The sequence below is a fragment of the Chrysoperla carnea genome, chromosome 5 (genome assembly GCF_905475395.1).
Source record: "Chrysoperla carnea chromosome 5, inChrCarn1.1, whole genome shotgun sequence".
Taxonomy (NCBI): Eukaryota; Metazoa; Arthropoda; class Insecta; order Neuroptera; family Chrysopidae; genus Chrysoperla; species Chrysoperla carnea.
Genome location: NC_058341.1, coordinates 41066952 through 41081038, shown reverse-complemented (window position 1 = coordinate 41081038; position 14087 = coordinate 41066952). Strand labels below are relative to the sequence as shown.

Below are 14087 nucleotides of genomic sequence, written 5' to 3'. Positions count from 1 at the left end.
TGTGGAAAAAAAAGTGGTCGACACCGAGCGATCGAGCGATCAACATTTTTGATACTTTATTACCTTGAAAATATTACTAATATTTTCACAATGAGATCGTAGTCTTATAATTACGGTGCCCGAGTCATCAAGTCGAATCCCATACACATTATAGAGAAAATAATTTAGTCCCTACCGGGTGGGCCACTATACTTCTCGCTCTATTTTATCTTTTCAAATTGATTTTTTTAGTGAATATTTTAACACTAATATTACTAATAGCTTTTTTTTTGTCAAATATTTATAAACATTTCCTTTGTCAAAAATAAATTTTATTTATAGCATAAACAATTATTTATTTGATAAAATGCCGGTCTATGTAAAACATTCATTATACAGCAATTAAAACGAAATTAATGTCAAAACTAATTAAATAAAAATATCACGTAGAATAAATGAAAATATTTATATATTTGTATAGATATTAAATAATAATTATTACTTACCAAGAATTCCATCAATTGAATGATTTTTCCTAGGATCGGATTCGTCACGTTTACCCCCACGTAATAATCGACTTATTGAACTGACTGATGGTGCTGAATTCTTGTCACATATTCCTTCCTAGAAAAATAAATCATATAACATATTAAATAAATGACGATCTCTAGTATAAATGGAGTAAAAGCTGGCCATTAGGATGAAGTACCAGTCTCGTAGAAGATAAAAATATTACTTTTTTTTTCCAATTACCGAAACCTACGGACCGAGAGTACAAGTACATTTAACAAGAGAGAAACGTGAAAAGTTATTTACTAAAAGTTGAAAATGGACAGGAGGCATTCTTAAAACTCAAGTGTATATTATAAAGTTTTACTGTATGTAAAAGAGAGTTGTTTATTTATTTACTTACTTTGACAAGTTTATCACGAATTTCCCATGAAAAAATACCAGGTTGTTCACGTTTCAATTGCTCAATACGTGCTTCAACTTCTGCGGTTGCAACACGTGGTTTTGAGCCACCAATAACACCTGGTCGTATACTTCCAGTTTCTTGATATCGATTTAAAATTTTCGATACACAACCATGTGATACACGTAATTGACGCGAAATAACACATGGTCGTACACCAGCTGCAGCCATTTCCACAATTTTCAATCGAATGTGATTTGGTAATGGACGACCATTTATGAATACTCCACCTAATTGATTTACACGCCCTTGACCTGAAAGATAACAAATACAATTAACGATTTGTCTAAGAAAAATTAAGCTTCAAGAGAATATTTAAGTTTCGCAAAAAATGTTTAGCTCAATAAGAAGCGAAATATTTAATTTATATCCAATGCTTTGGTTTTAATTTACCATATTTCTGATATGCTTTCCTATTTTATACAGTATGTTGAATTATTGTAAGCAAAGCTTTTATATAACTTAATACCCGGAACTGGCCGAAAAACCAATTACTGTTTTTAAACTGCCTACTTTCTACATTGAAAATGAAATTCAAAATTGTTAAAATATAAAACGTCTCTGATTGGTTAATTTTTAAATATGTTTGCGATTCTCAAATTCATAAAATAGAAAAAAGGTCGGTCTTGAAAGTCTAAAATGAATATTCAAGTGGTAAATTAAGTTGCTTTAGAAATACGGCCAATTAAACTTATATAATGAATATTAAATTGTATAATCAATACGCGAGAATTTCTTAACAATTCATAAAAACTAAAAACATGTAAGCGTGGTTTTTGCACACAAAAACGTATTTTATATAGTAAATTAACTGGAACCAATGATTTATTTACTGCAGAGACATTAGACACCTTTTTTTTGATTTATTTCGCCAACATTCCATTTGCAATCAAATATAATTTTACATTTCCCTAATGATTTCTTTATTTCTATCATTCAAATCAAGAAAAATAATTTTTTGAACATCCGTTCTTGAATCACACAAAATAAATCTGATTTCTCAGGCCAAGCACCCTGAACGGTAACAAACAAGTCAAAAAAAATTAAAAAAAAAAAAATGATAGCCAAAGAATAATACATATGGTAGAATAAAAACGCCTTTTTCTTTATGTTATTTATGGAAAATTAATCTTATTTTTGAAATTAGTTATTCAGGAAAAATGTTTTTATTTGGGAGGCCTAATTTCATTTGTATTTTATGTATCGCCTTTTTCATAAAAATGACTATTTAAAATAATTAAATTATTCTGCAGCGATTTCTAGGATATTTAACCATTTTTACCTTTATGTTATAAGAGGTTTTATGTCGTATTTGTTACTGCTGTGGGAGCTTAGACGAATAAAAAATAGTACTTTTTTAGAAAAAAAAAAAACTATTAAATCATGGAATTATGTGTTGAAAGTCATTTAAGTCATGTATAGTTCTTTCTCGGTGAATTCAAAAAGGTCTTAAAACCGTCACCAATATGTTATCTGATACCTTATTGTATAACATTTTGAACAAAAAAAAAAACACAGTTTTTAATTCATAATAAAAAATAATTATAAATTTCTATTTAAAAAAATCATTGGATAATACAGAAGCAGTTTTAACGATGACTTTACAGAAAATTTTTTTGTATTATCTTTTTTCGGCATTTTTTCCTCTCACGTTCGATAATTGAGAAGGTATATACAAAAATTAATTAATTTTTTTTTTTTTACGTAAAATTTGAACAATTTTTATCCGACAATAGGTAGATGATTGATATATTTGGGTAGTTTTGTAAATTTTGTCTAGGAAATACATAAAAAACAACAATTTTAAGTAAGTTTCATTAACAACAACGGTTCACAATATGTTCTTTACATGATACTTATTAAATATTTTCTTGAATTAATATTGAAATCGTTGAATCAAGAAAGATTTACTTATTGTGAGAACACTAACAGCCTAGTAACTCGTTTATTTCAGTCCAGTAATTATTTTTTACTGTGTGCTCTTAAATAAATTTTATAACCAAAAATTCGAAAAACAGAACCATATATTTTTGAATCATCTGTATATTTTTTCAACTTCACAAAGTTGGGGAAGACATTCTCTCCTTTAAATATTTCTGTAGATTGTACAATAGTATAGTAGAGTGGTCGTTTGTCATATATAAGGACGGTAGAATCATAGTGATCCAAGTAACATTTTTATATTTGTGAGAAAATAAATAAGAAGCATTTTTAAGTTTAAAGGGAATTCATTATTTTTATTGGTATATTTTTTGGAATTCGCACCGTGCGTGAGTTTTATCGGAAGCGTTTCCATGGTAACGATACACTACTTATTATAGAACTGTATGGATGCATATATAATTGTATGGATTGCAATTATGACTTACATTGAAAATTTAATATTATTGTCTTAAAAATTTAAATAAATAATTATGATAATTTACATTTGAAAAATAATGTTTGTGCAATTTGATTTCTTATTTTCACAATTTTTAATGCATTAGGTTTAATAAGTTCGTGTTTTTCAATAATTTTTATTTGACCATTTCTATAACATAAACATGTACAGAATTACAAATTAGTCATAACAGCCTCCTTTAACGAAAAAATTTTTCACTGAAGCACTGGCATCGATTTTATTGCCCCTACCATGGCTGCGCACACAACGAATAATGTAATAACAATATTCTATTAAATTTCTTTGTAAAAAATAGTCTTCGTTTTTCACATTAAAGAATCAATTCTTTATGAAACAAGAGGATAAAATTTTTCGAAAAAAAAAAAATACCGAAAAATGAAATTGAGTGTTGCCTGTAAGAATTGTGAAGAATTATGTTTTTCCGTGCTCACATACCAAAATGTTTATGTTACGAAATTTGATACTAGGATCAATATTACTCTACCATTGTCATCTACAGTTTCATGATGATTATTATATGTATCAGAACAGAAGTTCTATAAGAAGAAAATGATCAAAGTCAGCCTTTAGGGGTATAACAAACACATAAACCAATTGAATAAAGATGTACATGTATAAAGAGAATTCGAATACCATCCTCCATAATAAATATCTTTTATAACGCAAACAATGTGGTCGATTTTACTAATAAATTTTATTACGATTATTTGAAAACTAATTTAATTGTTCCTATAACCAAGTTTTATATTATGTATATGATTTATTAAATTATGTATTTTATAATAAACGCTTCGATTCATCTAATTTTTATTGTTATTTAAAAGATTGTACTTCAGATATAATGTATATATCGGAGCTAAGTCACATAAAGTTTACATTTTATACAAAAAAGTTCTCAAACCATGGTATAAAAAAATTAATATTTATTATAATTGTACGATTTTCGACCTTTCAGTGTCCCAGGAATAAAAAAATCCTACCAGTATACTATATTAAAACTTTTTAACCTTTTTTTCCTAATTAAAGAGAATTGAAAAAAAAACACTCGAAAGAGGACTTCAATTGGATTCATGTCAAGCGCCCTACCGATTAGGCTATTCGAGTTCTAGACACGAATGCAATTTTTTCAACTCAATGAATTTTTTAATTTGTTTACCCACTTATTTATTATTTTACTTATTGTTGTTGTTATCTTATTGTTGTCTTATTTTGATGCCATTTTTTTCTTCAAAAAACTATCTAAAAACACTGGGGTTTTTGAGATAAATATAATGAGACCTTAAATGTTGAAATCGATAGAGCTGTTTGGAAGACGCGGAGTAATAAAGAAACTTACAAACAAATATACATGCATACATACAAACAATATAGATGCGAAAAACATAGGCACTCCTTGACAATCGGGATAAACTAGCGTGTGTAATCCGTAGGAAAATCACATTTCCGGACTGTTATAGCTGCAGCAAACTCCATAAGTGTCCGGTAATATAGCTTTTCCAACTAAATACACAAACTTCTATTTTGAAATTATTCGTCAAATGGTGAAAGGGCATATTGGAACAAGAAAACATTTGGAACGTACAATTCCAATTGTATTTCTTGAGTTAAATAATGCATTGCAAGGTTTCATTGCGACGTAGGTAGAGTTTGTATAAATTATAGCATTGGAAAAGGAAAATTTACTACTTTCTAAATTTGAATGTCGAACTTTTATTAAAAGATGATAAAAAATATGTTGTGATTATACTAAACTACCTCTAATCCTCATTTTAATAAATAAAGTTTTTTATTATATTCAATTTTATTATATTCAAGGAATCGATTTTTTTTTCTCGTTTTATTAAAAAGTTATGTCCTAAAGGAATTTTCTTCATCTTACAAATAATAATGATAACAAAAAAGTTTATCTAATAGGTTAGTATATTTCGTTTTAAGTTTCTATGGAAATTTGATATACAAAAATTATTGGAATAAAAGAAATGATCTAATTTTTCCCTTTTGGAGCTTTGTTCTTTAAGGCGCGTTCAATGGATATGGGCTAAGCAAAGAAGGGTTCGACACTGACCGAACAATAATTTTTCTTAGAGTTTATTATATTGAATTATTAATAGTATTCTCAATGAACCGTGGTCTTGTGGTTACGCTGCCCACTCCCAATTTTAAAATTTTCTTTTAAATCAAAATATATAAATTATAAGGAAAACAACATAGTTCATCCCGGGTATCCTACTACACCTCACGCTATTTATTGTATTCTCGAAAATGTTCAAAATATTAAAATTGGCTTTTTTTGATTAATTTTTAACTTCATATAGTGTCATATTTCTTTGGTCATTTCACTTAAAAGCTTTGAAAACCGAAACGCATAACGGTTTAGTAAAAATACAATCGTAGCTTTTCAAATGCATCATTTTTTCAAAAAAATTGTAATTTTACCATAAAAGTTTCGTATTTTTTATATGTTTGCAGTAAAATTATTTTATTAAAATTACTAAAAATAAATTATTTTTGTAAATAACATCACTAGTCTTGTAATTTTTCTACACTTTTTTCTTCAAGTTTTTGGTAAAACAAATTTTTCTTACAGGTTTGAAATTATTATTCAGGATAAACAGGACCAAACAATGCTAGGCAAAAACAATCAAATCAAAAAAAATAATCCCTAAAATTCTAAAATTAATTAACATATATCTACAAGAACTCGACTTCAATACAGGGAATTGCAAATAAAAACTGTTGAGCATTATATAAACATCGTGAGGTCAATAATAATCGATAAATTATTAATTTACAAAAAAAAAAAAAAATAATAATTCAAAGTATCTTTTTTGATATGGAGCGACGGTAAAAAAGAATACCGATACCGACATGTTATACTGCTATTTATTTACATTTTTTCACCTGATATTATATTATTAACACTTCCAATTATTGTTTGGCTGTGTGTTTGGGACAAATAGTGACGTTAATGGAGAAGAAAGGGAGTATTTATAAAAGATTATTTAATAATATCATAAAAAAAGATCTTTTAAAAAGATGAAAGAATCGATATTTAATTGATTTTGTTCAGACTTTTATGTGGATTTTTACATAGTCATCGTGTATGAGGTTTTTTTCTGACTTTTAATTAAGTTTCCTGTTGCTTAAAGTAGAGCTGTTTTCGGATAACATTTAAAAAGACCCCACATAAATTTCCTGAAAATATAGTGACTTAACAGCGGTTTTTCATCAAGTAAATTCTGAAATATAGTTTCGAAAATATTAAGACTACTTGTCTTATTTTGAAGGGGTATTTACCTTGCCAGACAAAAATAAAAATTTGTTTCATTCCAATATTTAAGTGATAACATTGATTATACATTTCAAGGTCAATTTTCTAGAGTTAAAAAGGCCCTATTCAAAAATAATAATAATTTTATGTTTATGGTCTTTAGGATAATTTTCATAAGCGCAAGTATATAAATTGTTTCCGAAATACGTAGATAAACTAACGGGCAAGACTTTCTTAACAAAGAAAATAGTTTTGTTCTTACGGGTTAATTGAGCTTTATTCCAGTTGTATGTTAACATAAAATTTCGTTCATTTGTTAGATCCGAAGACCTTCAAATATATTTTGAAAGAACTTTTTTGTGGGAATTTTCAGATAAGCAGCATATTTAAAAATATGTAAGATTTTGATAACGATTTCATGCAATTTGATAGTAAAATTTTTTAATTCAAAGAGTACACAATAATTCAAAAACTTCATTGCAATTAAATAATTAAAGTAAATGATTTCATTTTTTTCAATTAATTGTAAGTCAAAGATCTTAGCGTCAAAATTTGGTTTTTGACGGTGAAACATTTTAAGATTGTAATTGAATGAATACTATAAATAAAAGAGGAGTATTTTAGACATCATATTCATGATCTGCAATCTCAAAAATATCCGAGTAATTATTACGGATGCATTTAATAACAATTTAGAGATAATACTAAGTAATAAATTTTTGTTGTTAACGCCATAAGATGCACTCTCGAAAATGCATCCTGACGTTGCCAAAAAAAATGTTTATGGATCGTATAGAATCAAAATAGAATAAAATATTAGTGTTCTATCGCCCTGTCTAAACTTAAAAACAACTTTGAACAAAAAGTTTTAGTAAAATATATAAAATTATTTAATTTTTAAGAAATTTACCTCATGAAAAATTTTTTGAGATGGGTTAGAGAGAAATGTTCCAAAAAATTTTGTTTACCTTGAAATGCTACTTTATTTAATAAAGTTTTATTATCAGAAGAATTCGTTGTTTTTAATAGTTACTCTTTCGGTGGTGTAATTTTATAGTAACTTATTCGGTGGATACCTACTCATTAAAAGAACAAAAATTTTCATTGTAGAAATGAGCCATTGAACAAAAATGTACATATATAACCAAACACCTGTATAAACAATACATTTCTGATTTCTGAGTAATAATGAATAAACAACAAGGACGGATCAAAGTGCTTAATAAAATTTTTTGATTTGAATACCGCTATAAATATGTTTTTTTTTTTTTGTGTTTAATGTTTTATTATTACAAAAATAATGAAATATCTTAGAAAAAAAAATCTTTTATTATTATTAAAACTTTTTTTTTTTCTGTTTTAAACAAAAACAAATTCTTTATTGTTCGGAAAAAATCTATGAACAAAAAATAAAAGTATTTAATAATATCTAATAATAATAAAAAAAAAAGTGATTTTTAAGTAATAGTAGAGGAGAGTATAGTGTACCAGGGATCAAAATTTACATTCATGTATTTCTTAAAGCCATTTTTTAAATTTTCACACTGGAAATAGTCTATGTTTATGGTACGATTTTTCCGCAGCAAAAAGCAATTCTTTCGAGAATTTTTATATTTTACTACGCTAATGCAAATGTAACCTATACATCAGGAATACGTACCTATTATTATGTATTCGTGGTACAATGCATTGTTTGATTCTAGGTACACGACGATGAGTCTTTGTAACTTTACCATTTCATCATTTTACGTTTTGCTTTAAACTGAAATATTTTACATGGATAATCATTTTGTTCGGTTATCGACTTCTAGTAACAATACTTTGCTTTCATGTAGTTGCTATCTCATAGACATATCTGTCGCGAAAGCAGAGAATTAATCAAGGTACATTGTATCCATGGTACAGCATATTACCCTTTATAGTTTATATCGCGAAGAGAAACTATGATTCAGAACAAAAAAAACATTATATAATAACCGTTCATTATATTACAAGAAAGCTGTGTCCCTTTGGTATAGTCCACACGCGAACTTTAATCGAAAATATTATTATCTCGCATATATTTACAGCTTTTTATCGATTCAACTAATAGGAAAGTGAGATATTCTTACTGCATATACATTTGGGGTGGAGCTGAAACGAATATTTCAACCAGCGACCAAAGTGGCGATTTTTGAATAATGAAATGTGTATGCATATGTTTGCTGTTTTTATCAAACTTTTTTCCAATGATCCTAAATATGATTCAACATCGTTTTTGAAATGAACTAGAATCAAATTACTCAAACAACGTGATTCAATCTTTGAATGATTCAGTAAATATGTATAATATTTAATGTACTTTATGAACTAGTAAAATCCCCATAAAATTAGTTTGTTCTTTTGGTTTTGTTGTAGTACCTACACTGAGAGTACGTAGTCAACGATAGTTCTATAGTCAATTACAATGTAAAACAATTCTGTACTACTTACACTTACTGCAAATTGTGTTTACACTATGGTATAAAAAGAACAGACGTATTATGCTGGTGGAATAATAAAATATTAATTATTTTATTGACTATTAGAATGGTATTTTAATTAGTTCTATATAATTTAATAAAAACTAATAAAATATAAAGATTGGTCAAAAATATTCTTTTGTACTCAACAAAAATAAAATATTGTTCACTGCAAATAAGCAAATTTGTATTTTATATAAAAATATTGTCAGCACAAATTAATTACCTACTCTTTTTCAAAGCTATAATCAGTATTGGTAACTAATCACATATAAATAACTAATGTTAAAATTTTGGTATTTAAATTCTTCTTAAACCAAATTTTATATGAATACAAAAGTTATAATTTTTATAAGAGAAAACTGGCCTACAAATTTTTTGCCTGATACAGGAAATTGCCAATTCAGATAAACTTATATGTATATATACTATTTCGGCATAAAAATTGTTAAGTCTTGTAAAAATTTTTTCCCAAAAAACAAGAAATTAATCTTTTTCGCCATGTTAGCAGTTTAATTGCAACGCAGAGATTAAACAATAAAAATATATTTCGAAAAAATAAATTCAAAAATTTAATATTAAAAGCAGAAAATATAGTAATAGTATTAAATTAGAAATTAACAATTTTGATATTTAGATCTCATTTAGCAAAAATATTAATAATTTTTTAATTTGTTTAAAAGCTTAATAAAAAGTAATTTTAATTAAAAAAAAATTATGAAATTGCTGAAGGAATTACTTTTGAATTTATTACAATTTTTTAAATCGATTTATCTATGAAAGTTTAGTGTAAAAACTTTAACGGAACTAAAAATAAATTTTTTCGAAATTGATAAATATCGAAATAAATCAGGAACTAATAATTCAAAAAAATAATTCAACATTGTTTTAAATGTTTTTTTTTATGAAAATAATTTCTTACCAACTAACTCCAAATCTCCGATTTTGAATTGATTTTCTGTTGAAGACAAATTTAAAATTAAGCTAGTAATAAATCATTGTGGATAGATTTGACTAAAACTAAAACCGAACTAATTTTAATTAGCTAACCTGTATACTAAATTAGGTAATTATATTTTAATTTTAAAAATATAAGTATACGCATTATCGGACGATTAATATTCAGAAATTTCTTATGTGTTTAAAAAAAATGAATATAAGAAATTAATTTTTTTATTATTATTTTATTAAATACAAGTAATTAATATTTTAATTGCCGATTATAGTAATTAGTACGTTTTATTAATTTAAGTAAAATTAAAAATAAAAATAGAGAAACGCGCAATTAAGTTGGCTTACTTTTTAGAGCCTAGTTTTTCTAATTTACAAATGAATTGTTGAATTAAAATATATCGAGATCGTTTCAAAAGTTTATTTTTTCCAAAAAGCACCGTAAGTTTGTAGATAATCTTAATTATAATAGATGAATGAATGATAAACCAATAAAATATAAACGGCATTTTTTGAAGATTAAACAAAAATTAAAAAATGTAAACATCTCTAAAAGACATCTTAAAAGTATATTGGAATTCAAAAAAGAAAATGTCAAAACTGAAGAAGATTCAATACATAATAATAGACATAGATAATAATAGAAATAAAATCTAATAACAACAATGTACAATATATAGTAATAACAAAACACAAACGCTATTTACGAATCATTTATACCATTATTGTTACATTATTAATAAATAATAACATAAAAAAAGACCACCCTCTATGATAGTACTTCAAGATGAATATACAATTATTATTATTTATAAAAAAATATAATATTATATGTATGTATACATATTCATCATTGAAAAATAACAACATATTTATTATAAATAAATTTTAGTTTATTATTATCATTTAGTTGAGTGGAAAAGCCTATTGGTCAACTCTTATTGTATATAAAAGAGAATATTTATACTAAAAACATTTATAAAGTTCATTTTGTGTTATTTTTATTTATTTATTGTAACATTTACAAAGAAATATTCCATAAATATGACAGTTGAAATAGATAAATACCAACTATAATACTATCCAACTATGAATAACTTGATAATAATATTAGTTTTATTCATATTTAATCATATTTTAATTTTATGCACAGAAAAAATCGTTTGGTGGATGAAACAGAGTACTGGATTTAAATGCCGGAGGTCTGGGGTTCAAATCTCACCGAGGTACAATTTTTTTTATAGCAGATACAACTTTATAAGTATAAAATAATTAATCATTTGAATAGATGCATTGAAAATAAAGTAATCATCATGATTTCATTTTTTTTTCATTTTCCAGTAAGATTCTCAAATAATTAGAGAAGTGCTCGATCTTCTATGAAGAACTTGGATCGATTTTTCATCAAGCACAGTCCAAAACTATCGGAACTAGAAAAGTCTTAAAATAAAATATGTATTGAAGTTTGTTTTATAATACTCAAATAATGCGGACAGAAAATAGAAGGATATTTATTGAATTTTTGTTATTATTCTCACTTAGTTGAGTGGAAAAGCCTATTGGTCAACTTTTATGAAAAAGAATTTACAATAAAAACATTTGCAATTGTTCATTTTGTGTTTTTTTTTTTATTGTATCATTCACAAAGAAATATTCCATAAATATGACAATTGGTATAGATGAATATTAACTTAATACCATCTCTATGAATACCTTGATAATAACATTAGTTTTATAAATATATTCTCTATTGTAAGAAGATATGATGTCTTCTTGTATGTTAGGTATATTCAAAGTAATTTGTTGTTAAAAATTTTTTTTTACGTTTAAGTGGACTGATATAATATATCTATTATATTTATATTATAGATAATATATCATATAAAAGGTGAACATTATATATATGAAGAAAGAATTATATTCTATTTAGTTGAATCAATTGACCATATTCTTATTATATACATACAATTCATTATATTATACATACATGATTCGTTTAATATAAATATAATATTTTGAGTTTAATTTTTATAACATTAAGCAATTGTAATGAAAAATTTTGATAAAAGGGAAAACACTTTGAAAATGGTATCTATAAAGTTTACAATCCTTACAAACTGGGAACGGTTCGGTATCGATTTACGCTCCATTCTCAGTTAAAATGCAGTGATTGTGAGTATCACTTCGTAATTCTTTATTTAGATTAAAAATTTTACAACCTGTATTTGTGTTGAATTTACATTAAAAAAAAAAAAAACTATAAATAAATTAAATTTCAATAATTTTTTAACCTACTTATTCAGAAAAAAAATAAGAAAATATATATATAAAAAATGAATAAATAAATAAAAAAAACAGGTGTATATTAACACAAATTACTCATCTAATTTAATAACATATAATTACAATTATATATGTACATACAAGAAAATATCATGTACAGTAGAATCCCTTTATGAGTGATAAATTCAAAGAATTTACTTTGATGAAATTTCAAAAACCTATAACAAATACAAATAATGTTGTAGAAAAATTTTCCTCCAAAAGACATGTTCCTGGCCTACAGTAGGAAAGCCTTGTATTATTATATTTTTCGTTATAAAGTTTGGAAGAAATTCTTTTAGTTATACGTAAAGAACAGCAGGAATTTGGGTATTTGGATAAAAAAAAAAACATTAAAAATAGTAAATTTAAGATTGACTAAAAAGATTATCATAAAGCATGGAATTTTTTCAATCCGTCACTGCTAGCTACATTTTCGTTATACAGTGGTTCAACTGTAATTATTTATTAATAATTTACAAGTGTTGATTGCAAATTTATTTATTTTTATATCATTTGTTGATGGATATGTGGGATAATAAAATTATGAAAAAATTAATAAAATTTATTCATATTCTTGAAACCTATGTTGTTTTTATTTTTATTATTTCTTCAGTATAATAATTATATTTTAAAACGCATCAAACAATCGTATTTATGAGAGAACAATTATTATCATTGAAATATAGGGTGTCCTGAGGGTGATCGTACAAAGTATCCCATCGTACAAAATGAGAAGTACATTGCAAGGTACATTCAAAAAATTTATTTTATTTTAATAGATCTTTTAAAGTTTTTGTTCTTCGCTACATAAGTATTGAGTTTAAAAGTTTATCGTCTGGAACTCGAGAACACCCTGTGTAAGATTAAACGAAGAAGCCAGTGGGTGCAAATATTATATTTCAAATGTTTATGTTTTTGTAATGTATGTAAAGTTTTGTATTATGGTTATTTCTTTGTAGCTAAGAAAGTGAAAATGTTTTTAATATTTGTTGTTCACATTTTAAAATATAAATAAACTAACTGGAATAGAGTTGGAATATGAATATGTATTTATATTTTAAATTTAAATATTATGGAATATTATATTTTGCAATATGGCTGACATAAAATATTTTATTTACCACGTCTAATACAAACTATATGGTTCACTAAAAGTTTGCCTGAATCAATTTAAGAATCATATATAGTACAATAAATCAGCCGGAAAATGTGGAGAAGTTGTGGAACAGCTCCGATTTCAAAAATTTGTTGTATACGTGTTCCTTAGACCTCTAGGAACATTCAGCCGCACTAACCTTGGCATGACAGAAAAAACTGAGGAAATTAGGATAGTTTTCCCATTCCCAAAGCACTCCAAATAGTAACAGTGAAAACAAATCAATATTTCAACTCGAAAATCGTCTCTCGAGGGCTTTTGAGGTCGCTGATCATGAATTCAAGGTTAAAAATCAACTTAATACGGTTGCAACCCTATTAAAACTACCCCATAAGTGACAGAACAAAAAATTTGTTTAATTCAAAATTTTACCTCAGAAATTGTCTCTCTGCGGTTTATGAAATCGTTGATAATGAATTTGAGGATATGAAGCAACTCAATGTAGCTCAAAGCCACCCCTAGAAGTGACAGAGAATTTTCCTCGAATTTTTGGTCGTCTTTTGGTGATTTTTGGGGTCGCTGATCACGAA

General features: G+C 25.9%; 1 protein-coding gene across 1 annotated transcript in view; it reads right to left on the bottom strand.

Moving 5' to 3' along the window:
* Positions 1 to 14087, bottom strand: part of LOC123301175 (protein gooseberry-like) — a 37203-nt gene that overhangs the window by 10299 nt on the left and 12817 nt on the right. The window contains exons 2-3 of the mRNA XM_044883908.1: positions 893 to 1206; positions 486 to 603 (exon numbers count right to left, since the gene is read on the bottom strand). Of these exons, the coding sequence (XP_044739843.1) occupies positions 486 to 603; positions 893 to 1206 (432 nt within the window). The remainder of the gene's footprint in view (positions 1 to 485; positions 604 to 892; positions 1207 to 14087) is intronic.